Below are 24,102 nucleotides of genomic sequence, written 5' to 3'. Positions count from 1 at the left end.
CTTTGATTTTTGGCCAAGGCATTTGTATTATGCACAGGTCAAAACTGTTTGATGTTGGGAAAACTTGCTTTAATTCGATTTAAACGTCTCAGTTAAAGAATATTTACTATTGTTAAACTAAATGTTATTCTAAATGGGTTAATTTTGCAGTAAGCATTTCTATGGATAATTTGCCTTTGTGTGCAAGTACTCTAATGTAAGAGTACATTACACTATCTTCGTCAAGTGTACAAAGTGGGTCTGACTTTGTTGTCTTTGTTCTGATACCAACTGGTCCTAGAAACTATTTGAAATGTATTTGAAAACTCCTCCACGCCTAACCAATTTACAAATCATGTCGCCGGTGTAACGTTGTAAAATGACCCCCATAGAATAATGACCCCCGGTCATTATTTTATATAGAATAATGACCCCTTTTCTATAAAATACTGACTCCCCTTATAAAATAATGACCCCGCGATTTTATCTATAAAATATTGACCCCCTAACCTATTACTAACATATTCTTTATCAATTCAAGTCACTGTCGTATTTCTTTCGCTTATATTTGTTGTTCTTGTTGTTGTTTCTGCTGCTGCTGTTGCTGCTGCTGTTGCGTCTACAGCTGACACAACTGCAGTATATCTTAGAGGCCCCGCTAAGAAATAAACGTACATCTATTGAAAAATGAAATTTAAAAGGGTTTTCATTTGAATTATCATTGTTGTACATAAAGAGAAGTATTACAATAACAGAATATACTAAGTCATTTTGAGGTTACTATAGAAATAGAGAGAACCGATATTTAGGCTGGAGGATAATTTGGTTTTGTTTACAAACAGTGTATTATCATCTTTTATTAGTCATCTGAAATGATTCTGGTCATGTTTTCTTGATAGCAATTGAGATCATCCTTTAGAAATAAACCAAAAACCTCACCATACAAACTTTGGTGAGAGATTTGGCCTACGGAAAATGATTCAAACCACTTGCCACTTACAGTGATTTTGCTAAGTATTTGGTTGGAGTTGCCGAGTGGTTAAGGCCGTTCACTTCTAATCCAGCGGCCCAGGTTCGATTCCCGGGCGGGAAAGCTGGAAATTATGAAGCACATGTTTCCCACTCAACTAGAGGAGTTCTGGTAAGCAACCCAGCTCGTATGGTGCTACTCTAAGATCAAAAGAATCGCGCATTTTTTAGAACATTTAACGCCCATTATATGAAATTTCCAATTTTCCTTGTCAAGAGCATCCGAATGTTGTTTTTGAAATTAATCCAGAGAAAATAATAAGCCAGTTTTACTCCAGATACTTCAATTTTTCATTAATTGTACGAAACAGCCCTTTGCTAAACAAAAAAAAAAGGAATATAAAAGATCTGAATCGTACAAAATGAAGGAGAGGTGTCATTGTATATGAATACCAAATATCAGGGCAATACGGTATCTTTGCTTTTTGGCCATTATTACGTCGACCGACGTCAAAGAAGTCTGGCAAGCCACCTTAATTCCCTTTATTCTTCGAATTGTGGTGGCATAACAACGAATCTTAAAAAGCAGCTATCCTGGTTGAGACCGAATTACGCATCCTCTTTTAAATACAAAACCACTTTGTGAGCCTCGGTGGCCCCAATGGTAGCGCGCTTGCTTATTAAAGCGAATGGGTCTCCCCAAAGGGATAATTTTTCGCTGTATCGAACCTTTGCTAAAAGGAACAGATGACCTTATGGAAGGGATACATAAAGAAATCCTTTTGCAACTTGGGACCCCTGCAACTTTCAAGAGAACATACTTAGAACATAGATCACGAAACTCCTGCTTTAAAAGGCGCATGACTTTATGTTAGGAACATGTTTTAATCTAAATATTTTTGTTACCTATACAAGTTTCATGCTTCAAGTATTTCAATAGGCTTAAGTTTTATTTTTCCAAAGTTTCTCCAAGATTCTTTGACAGTACCTTTAATTTAGTACCTTTTACAGCCTCGTAACTTTGTGACATCGCATTATATGCAAGGTATAACGTATAATTATCGTATGCATACATGTAAATAATTATTAATGCACCTTCTGTAAAATGTAGTGTTAGCATGCTGGAACTTATAATAATGGTGATTTTGTCCGATATTTTAGAGGTAACATCATTTTGTTATTGCATCCTACAAGTTGCACTTATTTCGTAATAGCATGGGTTCGCGGGCTCATTACAAAAAAATGCTGTTGACGGTAAAATAGTTCATTTTCTGGAGTGCAAGATTGTAAAAAGGCAATTTATACGTGGAAAAGCACATTGTTTTATGCTACATCTGAAAGTGATGTCAAATACCCTTAACCTTCATTATGTCACCTATATATCACTCGTATGTACCTCGAAAAATAGGCGAGACTGGTATAAGGTAGCCCAGTGGTTTTATTACCTATGACGTTCCTCGTCGTTAGAAAATATTCAAATTTCAGTATATTGTTGAAGAGACATCCTTCTTTGGATTTTGGGTATTTTTGTTATTTTTCAGGCGTTTTTAAGTAGAAAACGTTCACAATTATATCAATATAAGGCATAAAATATTCAAATCGGTTGTTGGGAAGTCCCACGTTTTATGACCTGTGACGCCCTTAACAATAAGATGTTCAAATTTCAGCTTAATATTGAAATATAGTCATTCCCCTGGAATTTGGGTGATTTTTGTCACTTTTCAAGAGCTTTTAAGTATCACGTATTGAGCAATTATTATACCCCTTTATAACAGTCAAAGCTATTGCACAATATGTTAACTAAGTTTCTGTTACGATACCTATAAAGTTCTAATGTGTTTTTAAAGCAACCAGGGAAGCCAGGACCACTTTTTAGAAAAAAAAAACAAGGGCTGCAGTCGAATGACAGCCATATCTCCCGCCGATGCCATTTGAAAAAAAGGGCCATAACTCCAGAACGGAATGAGCAAATCCCAGATTTGTTTCTTCTTCCACAACTAAGCATTAATAGTAGTAATCCCTGAAAGGTTGAATCGATTCAGTCCTATAATGAATGAATAATGAATAAGGAGTTGCGATCACAAAAATTTGCACTATATCATGTATATATAAAAGAAAAAAGTAACAAAGGGCCATTACTCCCGAACAGGTGGAGCAAATCCAATTTTATTTCTTCTTGCACAACTAAGCATCAGTAGTAGTAATCCCTGAAAATTTGAATCAATTCCGTCCAATAATGAATGAGGAGTTGCGGTCACAAACATTTTGAGTTTGGGTTAGCGGGGTTGTTATTCTATGGGAGGTCACAATTCTATGTGAGGGTCATTTTTCTACGTGTGGGGGAGTCAAAATACTATGACCCCCCAGTCATAAAATTATGACCGGGGAGTCATTATTCTATATAGAATAATGACCGGGGGTCATTATTTTATGGGGGTCAATTTACAACGTTACACCAGCACTAGAATTTTACCAATGGTTCGTTCCAACATCTAAAGCAAGTTAAAAATAGGACTATTAGTCATAAAAATATAAACTACAGGCGGATTAAGTAATAGTTATTTTTTGGAGGATAGTTCAACATAGTGTCTACATACCTGTGAGGATTGTGAACCGAGCGAACGTAATCTCCCATTAGGTCTATAAACACCATGCAGACTTATTCCGAGATAAATACTGACTTCCATGCACGCTTCTTTCTTATAGTTCGTTTTGGGTTTGCAAAACGTTTGTTGAATACATGTATAATTAGAACAAATATTTATAAGAAAGAACAAAACATTGTGTGTTGAAATTGTTAGGTATTTTTGATGAAACAACTAACTTGCTACGCACATGTAAAAATGTTTGTCAGGAATTAGAACAAAACATTCGCATTGCATGAAAAACCCGTGCACATTTGGCAAAAAGTGTCTCTTCTAAAGTCGGCAATATGTGTAAATTCTTTGGTTATTAAAACACATCCTTTCGTAATATCAGTGTATCAGGATTTGACACGTAAGGCATTTTATCAGTCAAAGGACAATTTTTCAGAAAATGCCCTGCATAAATATACATTCCCGTATACATGTATTTATAGATTTATAATTACTTTATTGCGTGAAATGAATGACATCCGTATTACGTAAGACAGTGGCTTAAGCTGACTTGGTACATCGTCCATCGATAGAATCATGATTAGGATATATTATATACATCGATCTCTGTTACAGAGGTAACATAAGAACAATAGTTTTGATAAAGTGCTAATGCTCATACTTTCTCGACAACTTTGTAAGATAAATGTTGAAAGAATTAACCATAAAGTAAGTTTATTTGTGTTGTTAAAATTCAGAGTTTTTTAACAAAAGCAAAACAGTCACTACTCTGGATCAGTTAAATCAAGCTGATTCGGGTTACTTAGATTTGATCGGGATAAAACAGTAACATAAGAAAAGAACACATTTTTTTTAGAAGGTTTGGTTCATATTTACAGGTTCACTATAATGATAAGTTTTACGAGTATGCGAACTAATAAGCCCATTTCACTTGTCAAATATCAAATGCTATATTACAAAAGTGTGTTACAGTCATATTTAAAAAAGACAACATTTACTAAAAGCTTCGCTGAAAATAGATTCCCAAGGAAAACGGTCATTGAAATCTTGACATAAATTCCTATTGGAATAAATAAGTCATTGCACTGGTTTAAACCCAGGAATCAGCAGTACAACTAACACTTAACTAGTGTCTTGCTATCTTCTATTCTGCCTTAAAATCTTTAAAACGCTTTCTCTTAGCTTTTACATACAACTGGCGAATGCAAGTTCAACATATATTATATCTTGGGAAATACATCTTTAAAATGCATTCGGGTGTTAGAAATGGAAAGCTAAATCTCGGCAACTTAATTTTAATATTGTCTAAAGTATGGAATTGTCATAAATAAACGATATTCGGACCGTTTCAACTCGACTTTACAAATAATATGTAGAACTGTTGGAATCACCTATTCGTCGGCCTCGGCGTCCTGATTTGGTAAATGTTTTGTATGTATTAAGCTGATGTCCTAGTAACCATGTGTTAGAATGGATTGAACCTTTACAAACATGTTCAATGTGACAAACTGATTTACAATGCACAAGTTCAATAACTCTATTTTGCTTCTTTTTACAATTTTTATACACTTTTTTCAACTATTTTGTTAAGCTTTGGTATTTAAGCTGGTACCTTAATTAGTACAAACTGATGGGAATGGAATAAAATTTCACATGCGTTTTCACTGTAATAATCCGATCTGACATGCAGTGCACAGATTTCATAAATGGTTTTGCATTTTTATAAAATTATGACCCTTTTTCGAGTTCATTTTTGTTTTGTATATAGGCTGATATGTCAGTACACAATTATAGGACTGGATTGTAATGAGCTGACAGCATTTTACAGGATCCAAAACTTTGTTTCGGAGTTTTTCAATGTAATGCTCCTTTTTCGACTGTTATATTCAAAAGGCAGTTGAATAAGTCGAGCGTTGCTGTCCTTTGAGAGCCCCTGTTTGTAAAACTAGGAATGTTTTTTGTCAGATCTCCATCCCATTTCCACTACTTAAAATTTTATATCTTTCAAACATGTTAAAACTGTTAGTATTGTTTTTCAGACAAGCTTAGAAACGTTACAAAATATGTCATTAATAGTAAAATAGTAATTTGCTAAAATACAAGTTTGACATTTATGTTCCATGTAGAATGTTAATCATCATTTGAATAATAATGAACTCGTAGGAAATGTGTGGGTTCGTAGATTTTGCGATTTTATCATTTGTCATTTTTGTTTTCTGTTAACGGTTAGCCCCATATTTTCAGGAAAAAATTAAAGAACACCAAATCATAGGAAGAAAAGATGTTTGATATGAAATTTGAACAGCATGTAAAACATGTAAATTTCTTTACAAAACAATTTCAAAGTTATTGAAACATTCACTGAATTTCGGAAAAGAACTGCATAAAGGGGCCACACTTTTGGACAGTTCAACGCCTTAAAAACTCACCATTTTCAAAGAAATGTTACACGCCTTCGTTTTGATGCATTTGCAATAATATCACTGTGCTGACATTTCACACGACTAGGTGAACCGAAGTTTTCAGCTATTGCTTATTTTTATTTCCTAACAAATGACACGTAAACAAGTGTCAATAGGCTTTTCAATTTTGCTGTGCACTCTTGAAAACTTGTCTGCCCGAAACAAACTCACTTGTTATTATAATTAATTATTGCACATTGATACATTGTTGCATCACGCCATGTACCCGGATAATCTTAACTCTGTTCAGCGACCCTAACTCAGTGCCAACATGGCGGATGTAAAGCCGATACAACTTTGTTTTCTGTGTAATTACGATGTATAAAGGAATGTTTCTGTTGTTATATCTATCTCCATTGATCAAGTGTATACTTATTTCAAAATGTATCATGTTAAATATATCAGCCCTTGTGTTTTCAGGTAGAAAAACGACGAACAAGGCAACTTTTTCAATGAAAACATTTACAAAAAATCTTTAAAAATACTTCTATGCTTTTGATGCCTCGACTATTTTGTTGTTTGAAAGCAAAGATATACTGCTTTATAGGCCCGTTTACACTATGTCGTTAACCCACTACATGTTGACACAATGCATGTTCAACACCGAGAAAAGGGATAAAAACCTAACTTTGATTTGATAAAAACCGAACTCAGTTTACATAAGGAATGGATAAAAACCTAACTTACACGAAATTGTGTGACGGATAAACACCTAACTGACTAGTATACTATAGAAATGAATGAGTTGACAAGTACATGGTCTGATTATTGTAAACATTACATTATAAGCGGTATTGTCTTCAAACTTTGTCATTAATTTTACAAGATGTTATATGTATGCCTACTACAGTCAATTATTTTTTTCATAATTTTAATATTATGCGAAAAGCAATGTTTGGAAAAATCTGGATAAACCCTCAAAAATAACTTAGTATAAAAGTCAAAATTATTATGTTATTATATAAGAAATTATTTAATACCACCGATGTTCTAAGTTCTGTAATCCCTCCCCCCCCCCCCCCCACATCTCTCTGTCTCTCTCTCTCACACACACACACACACACACACACACACACACACACACACTGTTTCAGAAGAATTGTGTTTGTTTCAAATCTTGTATATCGTATAGTGTAAGAGATTTTTATAGAGGTGCTAATGAAATATTTTTGATATTGTTTAAATGGGATTAGATGTCTAATTAATTATTAAATATAGGGGTGTGGGTATCCTTACATTTTTCACTTGTCCACGGACACTTAAAAATCCACTTGTCCATAGTCAAATTTCACTTGCTCTGATTTGTAATATTAAACCTTCATGAAAGCGCAAATAGACTGGAGATCGAGTTCTTTATGTAGGACAATGAAAAGAAAAGCATATCACAGTAACTGTGATAAAAAATAAGCTGTTGAAATATTTGCCTTTTAACGTTTATAAAAGTCTGAAATCACGTAAGCAGTGTTCGGAATCTTTTGAGGTCATGCCCGAAACACTGCCCACGCAATGGTACAAAGCCAGATGAATTCAGAGAAAGATTGTTAAAACGTTCCGACATGTTTTAGTCATACTTGCGATCTCTGTGTGCTTTTGATTTAATTTGGCTGACTACTGACTCAAATATTTCCTTTGACAGTGACTTATTGTCTCAGCAGTTGGAATTCTACTTACAAACTTGTCATAATACATTTTTTAAGTTGTTTACGTTTCTGATGTCTTTAAATGTCCTTTTAGTTGTGTGTGTGTAACCCTTGTTTTCCTTTTTTAGTTTTTGTTACAGAATGCTATATGCTGATGATGCAAATATTTTTCTTCAGCTGCTTTAAGTAGTTCTTATTCTCCCTTTAGCATGTATATGATTTCTTCTTTTATGTGTGTGTGTTTTTTTACTGCATGTTGTAAAATGTGACTCTTCTTATTTGTATGTAGTGTCAGCTAATCTTTGTTTTATGTTGCTTTAAATGTGCTAAATCTGTATGTGGTAAATTACTTTTTCCATTTATTTGCTAGTACCTATGTGCTATTTTGTTTTAATGCGCTGTAACATGTATGTGATAATTTGTGATTTGTTTCTTATCTACTCAGAGCCAGATGCTTTATTTGCTTTAATGTGCTTTAACATATTTGCATTTTATTACAGCATTTTACTTATGTTGAGCTTATTTACATGTGTTTGTCGGAAAATAGCTTTAAGCTAGTGTTATATGTTTATACTTATCCGAAGTTAAATAAATCTTCGTGTATCTAAATCTTCTCTGATATTTTATCATAGTCACCGAGTTACAGTGTGCGCGAGACCTAGTCAAAGAACCCATTATCTTTATCACCGCCATACATTTGAAGCAACACACAATCTAAATAATATTTTATGTTTTCTCATTTTATACATGAAAAAGTATGCTTGTCCGCGGACACACAGACTGAAAAATGCACTTGTCCGCCGGCAAAAAATCACGAGTCGGATAAGTTTGACATAGGAATCCCATATCCCTGCAGGGGTGGGTAGGTGAAAGAACTTCGAGCATCAACAGTCCATAAAAAAGCACAGATGAACAGCCGTTTTCGTTTGGTTAGGTGTTTATCCAATCTAAGTTCGTATTTATCCAGAACTGTACCCTATACCAGTTAGGAATTATCCGCAAATTTAAACCCACCTCATAATCAATACAATTTTTAAGCTACAAAAATCAATTTCAAACTTTCATAAAGTTCTGTTAAACATTGTCAAAGAGATGTTTATGGAACTAATACATTTAATAAGTAAGGTCTTACTGCAATTTCTGGTACTTTAAAACAGTTAGAAACATAAAACATGTTCTTTGACTTCTTTGAGTACATTTTAATGAATTCCAGCCACATAATGTGACATTTCGAATGAAATATTTAGTACACAAAACATGTTATCAATACATGATATTATGACTATCAAAAGTTTTACGATAACATTGCATACTAACATAAAAACATGAAAAAAGACAAGGAAATTAACTACATATATCGTCTTTCTGTCAGCCATGTTGGCACTGAGTTAGGGTCGCTGAACAGAGTTAGGATTATCCGGGTACATGGCGTGCGCATTAACCGATGATGTTCGAAGGGTTAAAATTAAGTGACTTTAACTGTTTAATGTTTATGCTACTTTGAGGATTTTGTTACTCCGAAAATGTACATATTTACTTGGTGCTGTCGGTTTGGACACGGGAACAGTCGGAGACGTTGCCATTGTGGTACTTGAGTAAGTGCTATTACAGTTTATGTTACACATGTCGGTTTGGCAGCACTGAACAATACACGATCCTCCTGCAATATGGCAAGTGCTTATTCTATTGTTGGTTAAATTATAAACAAAACATATCAGAAGATTCGATAGTAGTATAGAGTACAGCTTAGTAAAACTACAGCAAACTAAACTTGAAAGGTAAGTTAACGCAGTGTATAACATCCCTCACACACCTCCCCTGCCTTACACAGTTTTTAGTTGGCTTTTGGGAAAGGATGTGTTTATGCAACATTGCTTAACCTGTTGAAAATTCATCATATTTTTAGATACTAAAAAATAATTCATGAATTAAAAGACTTTATGTTAAAATTTCATAGTCCTTAAATATGAAGCTGGTATATACGTATAATATGAATGATAAAATTAATGATAGTGTAATAAAACCTGTTTTAAAATTGTCATTTCGTTAAATCAAAACGAAATGTTGCATTTATGCTTATATAAATGTGCACAGAAGATTTAAGCCGATACAATGTGTTTTAAATGATGACACACGTGGTTTCAGAACCAGAGAAGAGCATATAAATATATAGTGCACATTTGACAAAGTCGACTCTCGCAAATTAAAATCTACTCCTTATATATGAACATTTATGCCCCATACCTGTTTCAAGAGAGTTCTTTTTCTCTCGCTTGCCTATAAGTAACCCAGCAAGTTGTTGGTAGTGTATTATCTCGTCATTGCAACTCTAAAATAACAGAATATCTTCACAATGGAAGAAACATGTCTAGATAAGGTACATGGAATTACAAATTAAAATATATTTACCAGCTGTTTATCTATTCATCCATTTGGGCATTGGGCTATCTTTCTTTAGATTTGATTCGTTTCCCAGGCTACTAAATCTCACTTTGTACGTTGACATGCTTGAACAATATGAAAATCAACCAATTTATTGGAATCGGTACAAGCTTGAAACACTTATATATAGTGTGATAAGTTTGTTGTTACCTTTCTATGCAACAGGATTGCGGCAAAAATTACATCTTACTTTATTATAGTTCTATATTGCTTTGTGCCAAGTTTATATCATGATTTTTTTTTCAGTTGACATGCTATGTTTTATACAAGGCATTTATCTTTATGAAATTGTTCTCAAGTAAAATTACATCTAGTTTTCCAATTTGAAATTTACTTCAGTGTAGCATACTGCAGCTCATTATTCTTAAAATTGTTACATGGTACTTTTTATGAATGTTTTAGTGTAATTTGCTTATTAGCTCGATTTGATTTGTTTGATTGCTTTTCGGCATGTATTTATAATGTACTACTTATCTCTAAGCGTTGTCATATAATGGTATTCATCGTTGAACTATACACATCCGTACTAAATCAGTTCAAAGGAGCATGCACTGTGTGTTAAGTTGTATGGTAGTAGTACGGCATGTTACCATATCATTGCACAAGAAGGCGCTTATGTACTTGGTTCGAAAGTTTCCGAATGAATTCAAAACAACAGTGTATTGTTATATATCCATACTGGCCTACTTCAGTATGCACGTCGGGCAATCAACGTTATTTGGCGGTGTATTATTAATCATTTATGGAACAAATGGTGTAACATTTATTTTCCAAAATGCAAATATGACATGCAATGCTTTTATTTATATTTTTCCATGCCATGCAACAAAAGGCTTATGTAGTCAGGAAGTGTGTGAGAGTGCAGCTATGGGATAACAGTTTGTTTATTCATTGTCAAAAGGGACACCGATATTATTTAACTTCATTGACATTTTTAGTCAAACATTTTGTAAGCAGGTATTAAAGTGACTAACCCACACATTGTGATTTGTGCTTTTTTAAAATTAAAATTCATAGAAAGGCAAAATGCCGACACGGTTTTATATATTTACATGAAACTTAATGGTTGATAAGTTTCTTGTTTCAAGAATCACGGGAATATTCGAGTTTTCGAAAATTTTCTCCTTCAATTTTATAAAGCCTTTCAACGCTTTATAAATGTAATAATAAACATTGATAAATATAGAACGAGAAGCGACAGTATTTTAGACTCTATCGTCAAGTGGGCAGCGAACCAAAACTGCGCACTGCAAAATGTGAGGTAATGAGGCGTACTGCTGTATAATGTATGGGAAATTGAGCATAATGTATATTTATATTTATAATGGAAAGATGGTACATTTTAGCCTAAAAATCAGGTGTAGATATATTCAAAACTATTTCTGACTGCCCTCTTTATATATTAGGTTTTTACCCTTCTTAGGTCAATTTCTTTTTTTCATGCATTAAAGCTACTTTCCATAGAATCGCTAGCAATCTTTTCATTTGTCTATATTTTCTTTATGGTTTCAGACTATGCAAATAGCAATTCGAGGGCTGAGCGCGAAACTATTGTATCTTGTTCTTTATTTATATACAGTTACAATAGTTTCGCACTCAGCCCACGAATTATTTTATCTCAATTCCATTTTGTTACTTTGTAATCGCTTATTTTCCTTGGAGTACCGAAACCTATTTTTAGAATGTGAAATTGAAAGTAGACTATGTTAATCAAAAGAGCGCACACTTAGCTGGCAAACAGTAACACAATGGTTGCTCTAGCGCACAGTAAGGCTTCTGGGTAAAGGAATTCGGTATTTAACGGCGAATATTCTAATACACGGCCTTTTATGCAATGTAAATGTTTGTTGGGGGTATATTCAACAGCTTAAAGACAAACTGTCAGGGAAGGTGACACAATTTATTATACAACGCGCATACTTTGAGAATGAAAAGGGTGTATTAATCTATTTTGTATGTATCTGTCAAGGGAGAAACGCCGTTAGTAAGCATAATGAAAGCAAACTATTACTATGCCAGGGAATATGAAACCATTTACTGTACATCATTTTAAAGGTATTTATATTGTTTTTCAAATGCTTGAACATGCAATGTTCTATCTTGGGGAAAGTACTTCTAATAGAAGAAATAAGGTAGAAGATTGAATGAACTACCTAAATCATACCAGAGATAAAAACCTGGGTCATAATGAATTTGAAAGACAGTAAATATCTTTAAATATCTGTAAAATAATGTATGATGAATTGTATTATATATTCCCTGAAAAGGAAACTGTGCCGCACATTTTTAAGCTCCGTCGACCAATAAACGTTAGTGTTTGCACGATGTTACTGCTGTTTCTGTTACTGTTGGCCAAAACGTGGTTATCTTATAACTGCTAAGTGTCGTCGACGACAGTTAGTAGTTTACCATTGACATCTTTGAAATTACGCCGAATTTAACAATTATCAATTCACACAGCTTATAAATGTTTCACTATTGAAACCAGAATTATTTGACCACGTTCAAGTAGAATTATTTTTTTCTATAAAGAAATTTAATTAGAGTGTGGAAAGCAGCTTTAATTAATGTGCATCAATTCGATAAAGAGAACGTCAATATTTTTCTTATATTTAGCCTAGACATTTCGTTTTCTTATATTTTTATATATTCTTCCCCTTTATTTTGTTCCGTAAAATTATATTATAAAAGAATACAAAGACATTCGAAATCAAATAAAAACAATATCAATTTCATTGTAAGTATTGAGTCAAATTTAATTCACTAACTTTATATTTTCAAATGACAGTACGGTTCCAACTTTTATTAACAAAATCGTTGTTACATTTTTACATTTGATCTAATCAATATGACACCGCAATCCATGAGTGTCCATTAATCAAGAGAGGGGGAGTAACATGCTACCTTCGTGTATATCACACGTGTATGGGCAGCGGTTACCGCCAAAATTAGTAAATATACAATCCATTCATAAACAAGTCTGTCGGTGCAGTGCATTTCAACGCCATCTAGTTTAAAACTCCATCCCGTGCAATAAATTTGCATTCAACGCATTGTATTTTGAAACCATTTAATACAAAACTTCAATCCATCTATTCAAACATGGAACGATTCATTGAAAAACATGTTGCGATGCACCGTACTATGAAATCATCCAAAAAAAACAACAAAACATGGATTATATATTTACTAGTTTTGGCGGTTACCGCCGCCCATACACGTGTCGTCTTTAGTCAATTACTGTGCTATGCCATGTGTCGTCTTTAATCGTAAAATTTGCTTCTGCTTGAAACAACACTGAAATTATTAAAGGACCAATATCAATGTCAGCATGGCGCTGATTAACACGAAAGGTATATTTATTCAAAGTGTCACTGGTCAAAGAAAATGCTACAATTTAAAATTCCTTTCGAGTGAATAATAGCAATAAATTACATTTTTACGATTAATTTAGTTATAAACCCTTTATTCTAAATAAATTTACATAGCTCTGCATTTGCTAAAAGTCGTGTATTGTGATTACGTGTATTTGTTTTATTGGAATATATAAACTATTCATATTTGAACAATATATCATATTGTGATTTGAGCTTATCGGTTGAGGAAAAACAAGTCAAATATCCATGCAGATCAATCAGAAAATACCGAGCGTGCGAGCTAATCAATGTTTATTTGGATCCTTACACAACTTATAAAATAAGTTTCAAATCATAAACTTGTGAGGCAGATATCACTTTATGTAGATATTATACACTTGGTGACTTTCCCAAACAAACAAAATGATATATACAAGGAATCATAAAAAAAAGGAATGTTTCGATTTTTGACTCCCATTGAGTAAAACATATTTTCAACAAATTTTGCAGTCTGCTAAATCACTGTTCTTTAAAGACGCTTTTGCAGTAAATTGTAACAAAATGTTTTTATAATCGTAGGATTTAACAAGAAATTAAATCAGATAACTGTTGAATCTACCATTATAAGAAAAACACATGATGAAATCCCTCAAAATTTATTCTCATTTAGCATCATTACGCATCTATTTTCAGGATCTCTTGATTTGAAAAGTTGCCGCACATTTTTAGATTCTATTTGAAAAAAAGTGTATGAGATTTTAAGCGAGAGAAAACCCTGCATTAATTAAAATATCTTATAATAGAAAGATTTCATAAAACCATCCCTGGAGATGCTTATAATTATGAAAAGCTCATACCTGAATCTTGCGAACAATACCTTGATACGGAAAGGGCTGAATCAGACATTAACTTTGCCAACCCAAGGACTAAATGAGGAGTAATATGCAAGCTAACTAATTATTTCGTTTTCCACAAAATCGCTACTCATTATTCCATTTTATTCCATTTCCATTAAAATGTTTATTCATCAGATTCATTTTGAAAGTGTTTGTATCTTAAAACAATCAATATTACGCCTATAAAATACAAGGCTTTCATCATTAATACGCCGGATTTTGCTATGAGTGCTATCTATATATTGCGGTTTACCATAGATACAAATAATATTTCTCATCAATTTATGAAAGTACTTTGCTTTGAATACTACCTAGATAATGTGTTTACCATATATAAAATAATTATCATGATTAATGAAAAAAAAAGTTTTATAAGCAACAAAACATTCATTGCGCAAGTATTTTAGCTCTGGTATTCAATTTATTTACACATAACGTCCCATTTTGCTGCATTATGCGTCATTTTGACACATTACATAACTGTATTTTTTTTCTCACTGACACGTAATGTTTGCAAGGTGCTCGCTGAACAGAATCACGTTTTTTTATTAACTGAGAAACCTTTGTCAGAAATTGTAGACGAACGCTTTTATTTTAGATTTATTAGAAAAACGACGATTATGCAGAATACATTGTTATAAAATCAAATATGTATAGATTTCACACCACGATGTGTGGGTTAGTCGCTTTAACAAGCAAAGGTTCTGGATTTGATTTGCAGTGTTTATTAAACTTTAAATAAAGAAAACCTGCAAATAAAAGACCTTTTCAGAGAGAGAGAGAGAGAGAGAGAGAGAGAGAGACTAATCTTAAACAAAAGTTATTTAAAGCAGACATTGGCTTTAAGTGCGTTAACTTACACACCTTACTAGCGTATGTTCATTAATTATTCTTCATACACTGATCAAAAGAACAACAAAAATGGCAGCTATACAAGACTAAAGTTAAGTTTAATATTTAATAAAAACAATGCGTATCTGTAATGAAAAAAATATGAACGGACGTCCTCTCCTTTAATGTCTGGTTAATTTACCGAAAGGGTATGTATCTATCGGAACAAGATTTTGAGGAAATTATTTCAAATGAAATTTATTTAGTTATATGAATATCAAGTCCATTTACACAACGCTTGGCTAAATCCATTATTAAGCATCAAAACTCGCTTATTTTACCGAATAAAAGGCATGCAAGATGTATTTTCACTTGTCAAAATGTAAGATAGCGACATGAATGTGCAGCAAAACAGAATAATTTTCCATACCTTTTCCCTTTCACATCGCGTTGTGTATCTCACTTCGTTTGACATTGGATTTAGGGTCTTCAGTAACATACACACCTGTGAAATATAGGTAGTTATGTCTTTCTGTAATATCTCAGATATTTATGACATAAACTAGGATTTATTTATTGCTAAAGCTTTATTTTTAGTTGAAACTTTAATCGAGCAACTTTAATATTTTAGTCCACCTTATTTTACAAATATGTTCCCAAATATTTTATAATAAATTTCAAGTTATATTACAAGTTCCCATAAATGTATGGATCGTTTTACGATAAGAAGTAACATCACGTATCTGATCCGACAATAATATGACCTGTTGATTCTATCACATAAAACTGAAAATTTGCAAAAGAAAAACCTTATATGCTCTACAACAAACCAACAAACTACCAATTGAGCCGTGCCATGAGAAAACCAACATAGTGGCTTTGCGACCAGCATGGATCCAGACCAGCCAGAACATCCGCGCAGTCTGGTCAGTATCCATGCTTTTCGCTGTCAAAGTCTGTTGCAATTAGAGAAACTGTTAGCGAACAGCATGGATCCTGACCAGACTGCGCGGATGTGCAGGCTGGTCTGGATCCATGCTGGTCGCAAAGCCACTATGTTGGTTTTCTCATGGCGCGGCTCAATTATACTTCTTGCAGTCCGTTAAGAACGGGACAGTCACTAATAGTAAATCAAGTGAACAACAAAAATACTGACCTCACCAGGGCTGCATAGTCTAATTTTATAGCAGTCTTCTGGATTAATCTGTTGGGCACAGTTGTAGCAAATCGGACCTCTTGTGGAAATATAACCTTTATATAAAAAAAACGAAGCGATAGAAAAGCAAGAACAATTTAAGGCACAACAAACAGAAAACCAGGCAAAATCAGAAGTTAGTATCAGAGTTCTGAGAAAATAAAAGTGCTGGTATTATTTTCGGCATTCTTAGTGCGTTTCTTGTTGATTTTGGTTTTGTTAAAGGGTTTGTTGGTTCTCACATATGTTATAATATAGATAAAAAGATACCCGTGAACTAAACAGAATGTGCTGTTCATGTGTGCTCCCAGATCAGTAAGAAAAAATCATTAAAGAGAATTCCTATATTTTTTTTCCTTTCATAGAATTTTTTTAAATTCACATATATGATAGGAAAATTTGTGCTGAAAACAATGAACAAATAAAAACAATAGGTCACCAGGCTTGTTTTTGTGAAAAATTGTTTTGAACACACCCACTGTTGCTGAAACTGCCAGCGATTTTTCAACATTTTCATAATTTTCTGCTTTTTTATAAATACCAACCAAAATATACATCCAGGCAGCACAATACGGATTTTTCTTTTTACAGATTTTATTATATACTTATTTGATATCATAGTCATATTTGTAATACTCTATCCTTACAATAATGGGTAAAAATGGAAAAAAATGTTGTTTCATATTTACTTTTGTGAACTTTTTTCAATAAAAAATACCCATAGTGAAGAATATTTTTTTTAAATTTTGAAAAAACTCTTTCATAGGATTTTTTCTTTTTCTTCTTGTGTATAGATAATTGTATTGTAAGCATAAAAATGGCTAAAAATGTATGGGTCACCAGGCTAAATTTTATGTTAAGACCGCTAGAATACAACACCTGTTCGGACGGAAATGGCGCGAACCTGGCCAAATTGATTAAATGTATGTCTGCTAAAAGTTAAAAAAAAGTTTTAAATTTTTTTAATTCTTTCTATAATTGAATTCTAAATAATCTGTAAGGTGATATTGTCTTATCAGTACTAAGTCAATTATCTTACATTATATGAACAACACTGTCTTTGTACTAAAATGCGATTTGAAAACACAACCACAAAAATAGCAGGATACCTGTCAGGCATGATACTTGTCAATACAACATAAACCAGTATCAACAGTTGATTACTGATAGAACTTATCAAAAATGTTATTTCATTCAAAATTCCTCATATTTAAGATTGTCTGTAACATGTTTCAACAAATGTTGACTTCAATTCAGTTTTCCATACAAAGTGTCGGCTGCGCAGAAAGATGCGCATAAAAAAACTATAGGAATTCCCTTTAAAACGTGCACGTGTAGATGATTTTTTTTCTCACCTTTATTTCCGCATCCTGCGTTACTACACAAATTTCCCTTGCAACACTCGCTGCAAATCAATAATCCATTTGTTCGTTTAGACACGTCATGTGATTTTAAAACATAATTGGGACTGTTGTCAGAAAAGGCACGCGCCAATGCTTTATCCGTATTCAACATTGCATCAACTTCCGGTGGATGATATGACGTAATCCTTAGTTCGCGTCTTCCAGAGTTCGGTAATCCATTACATTGCTGAAAATTACAGCTTTATGTATGTTATAAATTTTATATTTGAAAATTTGAGCAATTTGTACATATAAATCATATTTGCATAAAATTGATAAGTTTTCATGGTGCACTGGTGCTTTGGAATTTAGCTTGCCATGACAACACAACATTTATTTTTGAAATATAGTAGAATTTGATTTGCTTTTGATAAATGAATAACATTAAATTTAAATACATTTGGAGTAAATAACTAAATATAATATTATGTTCAGATTGTGGCTTTCAGAACTGTAAAAAGGAAGTATAATAAAATGTTAAGCAGCATCAAATATTTATTTTCTTTATTTACAGTTCATTTGTCTTAAACTTACAATTTCATCTCTGCAGCCCAGATTATATCTAATACTTCCACTTGCTCTGACATAGGAATCTACGTAGCAACTCTAAAATGTCATTTGAAAGCCATTTTTGTCATGTAAATATAAAATTTTATTTTGATGAGTGTTTATTATTAATCACTATCATTTGAATACTAGTACATGTTGCATAAATTATGCGACAACACTTCGTAAGAATTTTGTTTAAAGACAGTACAAATGTATATTAAAATCTTAAAACGATTTCCCCAAGACTACCTTTTCCACATTCGTACAATATTTATTCATTAACGACGAATTTTATGTTCTTCTATTTACCCGAAAATATCCATCCATCAGAAGTTTACAAATAAAGATCAAGTTCTCGAAAACGTATGGATAACGAAAAACTATAATCAGCTGTACATAGTTTCCACAGAAAAGACAGAAACATATTCAAGTATAGTACTTGATAAATTTGAAAAAGGATATGCCATTTTATATTTTAAATATAAAGTGAAATAAAGATAATTTTATTTACCTCATGAGGTCCACAGTTTATGACAGTATCACAGTCAGTAGGGCTGACGGCGTCAGTGCAGTATAAACATACTAGACGTGTCGCTAAAATGGTATGTTTTAATTCATAACTTATGGGTACTTTAAATAGTCATGATGCGTTGTTATATTAACTAAACTGAGCACTCAGAACCATTAAAAATTTTATAATACCAAAAACACACTTTTGTAGTAACTGAGTAAAATTAGAACGGCCTAAAAGTTCTCTATCAGGAAATGCGTTTTATCTTTTTTTGCGGTCGAATGTCAAAAGCTATGTAATATTTAACATACCTGTATTGGTATTTAGGACTGAAATGGTCAATAGAACGTAAAGCAGCAACATGCTTCTTGGACAATTAACGTCTAACTGTCACCTGTAAAAGTGCAGTGAACACACATTTATCAGTTTCCGTGTTAAAAACATCTATAATTAATACCTGGCAACTACCAATGTTATCATTGTGATGGTTTGGTACACATTACCAAAAGAATTATTTTATTTCATTAAAGCGTCAACATTATTTGGAGTTTACGAATGGGGGAAGTGTTTTAATTACAAAACTTATTAACGATCTCGTGTCCTGCATCAAAATAAAGATTCAATGTCAGGCCCCAAAATACAATTAATTTCCTATAGAGTTACATTCAAATACAACAATGCAATGCTTTGACACAATGTTATGGAGATAAAAGCAAATATCTGTTCTTAATTAATCTATCTGAGAGAAACACAAAAATAAAATCCCTATTAAGTGATATGTTGGCTTGCCTCTTCCTAACATAAGTCAGAATGAACAGTGTATTGTATTTAACCAGAGTAAAGCTACTTCTTATAACATTCCCCAGACAGGCATTTGCAAAAGAAATCATGATTTCTCTCCAATTTCTGACCCCTTTCTCTTTATTCACGTCAGCTCTATAAAATTTGGTTACTTTCAGAAGCTCATGGTATCTATTTTCATACAAATCTATCATGAAATGTTAGAAATCTTTCTCTCGGATACACCTCCTTTAGAAGGATAATGAGGGACAGGTAACTGTACCTTATTACCTATTTAGTAAGAACCTGTGTGCTGTATGCAACGATTTCCAACATTTGCAATTTATGCTATGGATCGGCTATAACTTTTTATAAGAGACTACCATGTCAAAGATTTAAAACAAAGAGAATAATAATAATAATGATAATAATAATAATAATAATAATAATAATAATGATAATAATAATAATAATAATAATAATAATAAGATTCTTGCACTGGTTGCAGTTGCAGATGTGAATATCCGACTTGGAGGTCACTGTTATGGTGGTAACTAGGCTCATCCAAGTAAGTACAAAACAGCTTACCCACATTTACTATTTTGCAAATATCTTTATATTTTTAATGCGCATACAAATAGAAATATTTACATTCGTCCCATTCTTTTTTTCATTGACAATTATGACGTTCATTTCGCATGACTAATAAAAGGAAAGGCGCGAAAGTTACGTCAACGTTGCCTAGTAATACCGGGCCGCTGTTTCGACAACGTCCGCATATAACAGGGAGAACGTCCCTTAGATGATGAAGCAGTTATTCATGGCCGGGAAGCTGATCTTAATGTTAAATGCAACAAAATTAGTGCAATTTTTAATTTAATATATTTTACTCGCAAAAAAAAAAATACTAAAATAATAATAAAAATTGTGATCATATGAAACAAGTGAATATCATTTGTAAGCGAATGGAGCTTTGTTTTTTTCCCCAGATAACGGTCAAAACTCACATATTAAGTGATCTCTCCGTTAAAACAGGACACTGCCGTTATTTTCACAAGTTTGTAAATTCTAGACATTTTAGCGTATTTTTCTGACTTTTTAAAAATAGGAATACTTGAAGTGGCAAGATTAATACATTTAAATTAGGAACGAAGTTACGGCGTTTAGCGGAGGACAACAACGTGTCCTATTGAAACATCAAAATTCCTTCTTTCTGAACATATTATACACCAAGTCAATTCGACCAATGTTCTTTATACTTTAAACGGCGTCGACGTTGAAGCTTTATTACGCTAGTGTAATATCAAATTTATGCAATGGCTTTCTTTCACTCCCACGAAGTCAAACATTGGATCATGTATTTTTCGCAACGTAATATTTTCTAAATCAAGAACAGTACCAAAATAAACACAGAGGAACTATCAAGATATTTGATTAATGTCCAATTTTGCATAAAAATTGAATGATAATGCATAAATAAAGTTCTTTTGTGATGTCGTTTACACCATGAGAGTAATCGTATAAAGGAATATTACAGAGTTAATGAATAGTAATGGAAGACAACGTACGTGACACTGCCTACTGTAACAAATAACACCGGGGAATTTAAACCGGTTTAAAAAAACACCTCAGTTTTAGCAAGAAAAATCCCTAGCAGCCGTATTTTAAAATATAACAATAGAAAGATGAAAAACGGATTCTCAGACAACGCCGCATAATATAATTTCGACTATCCAAATCAGACAACCAACCGGCCTCAACAAATATGGAACACACAAAATGCCACAGAATGTATATTCAATGTATATAAAATGAAAACATATCGAACAATAGTTACATCAAAAATGTATCTTTAGATGAAACTTTATACAGTTGATGCACAGCAATTACAATGAATCCTGTGAACCCCAAAGTATTCCTGATGTCAAAACGCCATGTTAACGCTCCTCCTCCCCACGAAAAATCCTTAAAGAACTCTGAAAATAAAAAACAGTTAGAAATTTAATTTTCATACTAACCTATTAAAAAACACCAGATACTATAGATATTTCACCTTTTCACTTTCTATAAAGATAAGACCTACGGTGTCATAATTTATAGTGACCTTACGAGGTATACCGTTCGCTGATAATAATTGTTTATCATATGTTTGACGTAAAGCCATTACATCAAATTGATACATAGAGGATATTACATGAGTGTCTTTTCATATTGAATTTATTACGAGTTGAATAAAATAATAAAATGCGAGGCTCTGCCGAGCATTTTATCAATTTTATTTAACGAGTTTAATAAATTCAATGTGGAAAGTCACAAATATAATATTCTTTTTATCACATGTTAGGCTTTTTTGTCGAAACATCAAAAATTTAACTTTCTTTTACTATATAAACAAAACAATTTGACCGGCTCCGCCTATACTATAAATGACGTCGACGTCAAAGCTTTATTACACTAGTGTATTATCATTTTTATTTAATGGCTTTATTACACTCCCGCGACATCAAACATGTGATAAATTAGTGAAATAAAGCTTTGACGTCGACGGCGTTTAAAGTATAGGAGACGTTGGTCAAACTGACTTGTTCATAATAGCTAAAGAAAGTAGAATTTCTAATGTTTCGGTAGGAAAACCTATCATTTGATAAAAACAATTCTACATTTGTGACTTTCCACATTGAATTTATTCAGCTTGTTGATTAAAACTTGATAAAATGCTCGACAGAACCTTACATGTTAAAATTGTTTTCTGTAATGAATATCAATCACTTATTTGTACTTTTTCAGTCCCCTAGGTATTCTCCAGCCAGTACACACAGTTTAAGGTGACCAGGTTAGCTTTGAAAACTCTAAAATCTTTATAGTAGTTTTCTTCTTGTATCTCTGAATCCAGGTATTTTAGATATTCCTTAAAGGTAGTGGACTCGTAATGACAACTGGCAGTTAACGTAATCTCCGTTTGCAATTTCGGCATTCCTCGTCTGGTACGGATTGTGAAATACGCCATCAACGGCCGACAATGCCGAAATACAGTCAATATGATGTAAGCACACTGAACTTGCCCATTGTCATTAAGGTAAAATCAAAAGCTGCTAGGAGGTCTTGAGGTAAAAAATCTCCAGGTTTATATTGGATAATACTTGTTTTAGCACAAGCGATGTCATGCTATATAATATTTTATATTATACCTACAGTTTTCTGTCTCAAATACAACACTAACGAATACAAAACATATTCAGCTCCCATCGGATAAAGATAAATAGGTTTTCGGCGACGCCGTCTAAATTCGTTTTCGTTACCTATGCCACGTGACTTCAGTTTGCAAATCAAACTACTTAATAACGCATTATAGATAATTTATCAAAATGGAAGATTTATGCAACACTCTGCCTGATTGGACGATTGGCTCAGTATATTTAGCAGGAATATTGATATATCTAAAAATGATAAGTAAGTTTAATAAATATGATAAAAACCTGTTCAATACCAACATATATCAAATTAAAGAAAGAGCTGAATACGGTCTGCGTATCACATGAATAAGGGTGTGATATAAGAGTCTTTTATGTAGAGAAGTGCTTTTTAAAAGATTTTCCTTGTTACAATTGTCGTCTGTATATGAAAAGGTTTCTTGCTTTTGTGACTTATTCAGGTTGCATATTAAAATGACAACTTGTTTGCTTTGATATATTAGTAGTATAGTAATTGTTTGTTTTGGCCCGATTTTGACCCAACTTAATTTTAGTCTTTGACCTAAACCGACCAATACCAACCAATTAAAAACCCACAGGTTTTAACTTTACTTTCGTTTTCTCATATTTTCAGAAAACCTGGTTATAAATAGCTGACATATTTTCTGAAAATGTTATATTGGAATTTACGTTGTATTTTCTGAAAATGGCTATGTGGGAAACCACAAATTCAACCAATCAAAAGCCTGCCATTTTTCTGCCAAGTGGCAGCAATGTGACAATGTCTGCCAACTTGGCAAACTTTTGGCAGATTATTTTTATTGATAAAATGTAAAGGTGGGTCTACGACCCCCGGAGGCAAAGCCTCTGGTCTTTAAACTTATTTTGAATTAATAACTACATTATTAGTCTTTAAATAATTTTAAATACATTTGATATAGATGAGTTTACAGAATAAAATATATTGTTTGAAAGAAAGAAAATTTACTGATATATAAATCCTCACTATGTTACAGCAAAAAATGGAAAAGAATTTTAATGGCTACCTGCGCATCTTGTGGGAAAATGAAATCAAAGTTTGTTAAAAGTACAGGGGGTAATTTAGATATTCACAAAGCAATGTTACCTTTATTACCTAAAAAAGGTTTAACACTTCCAGGATATAACTATTGTGGACCAGGAAATCCTTTAGATAACGGACCTCCTGTCAACGAACTGGATGCAGTATGTATGGACCATGACTTTTGCTATGACAGTGGTGTAAAAAAGGGTACATGCGACAAAAAAATGCTTTCCAACTT

General features: G+C 32.8%; 1 protein-coding gene across 2 annotated transcripts in view; it reads right to left on the bottom strand.

Annotated features, from left to right (window-relative positions):
• LOC123548337 (cysteine-rich motor neuron 1 protein-like) overlaps positions 1 to 21,724 on the bottom strand; it is a 28,365-nt gene extending 6,641 nt beyond the window's left edge. Inside the window, exons 1-9 of one of the 2 annotated variants that reach the window (XM_053546521.1) lie at positions 21,629 to 21,724; positions 19,142 to 19,224; positions 18,831 to 18,913; positions 18,305 to 18,376; positions 17,723 to 17,957; positions 16,329 to 16,423; positions 15,603 to 15,677; positions 9,892 to 9,976; positions 9,185 to 9,307 (exon numbers count right to left, since the gene is read on the bottom strand). In XM_053546521.1, coding sequence (XP_053402496.1) covers positions 9,185 to 9,307; positions 9,892 to 9,976; positions 15,603 to 15,677; positions 16,329 to 16,423; positions 17,723 to 17,957; positions 18,305 to 18,376; positions 18,831 to 18,913; positions 19,142 to 19,193 — 820 coding nt within the window. In that variant the 5' untranslated portion in view covers positions 19,194 to 19,224; positions 21,629 to 21,724. Of the gene's footprint in view, positions 1 to 9,184; positions 9,308 to 9,891; positions 9,977 to 15,602; positions 15,678 to 16,328; positions 16,424 to 17,722; positions 17,958 to 18,304; positions 18,377 to 18,830; positions 18,914 to 19,141; positions 19,225 to 21,447; positions 21,604 to 21,628 lie in introns of those variants that run through there. The other variant, XM_053546520.1, reaches the window with a different exon arrangement.
• Positions 21,725 to 24,102: the final 2,378 nt, after the last annotated feature.

This window comes from Mercenaria mercenaria, chromosome 6 (genome assembly GCF_021730395.1).
Source record: "Mercenaria mercenaria strain notata chromosome 6, MADL_Memer_1, whole genome shotgun sequence".
NCBI classification, from domain to species: Eukaryota; Metazoa; Mollusca; class Bivalvia; order Venerida; family Veneridae; genus Mercenaria; species Mercenaria mercenaria.
The sequence above is the reverse complement of the archived record's forward strand: the minus strand, read 5'-3'. Positions and strand labels throughout refer to the sequence as shown.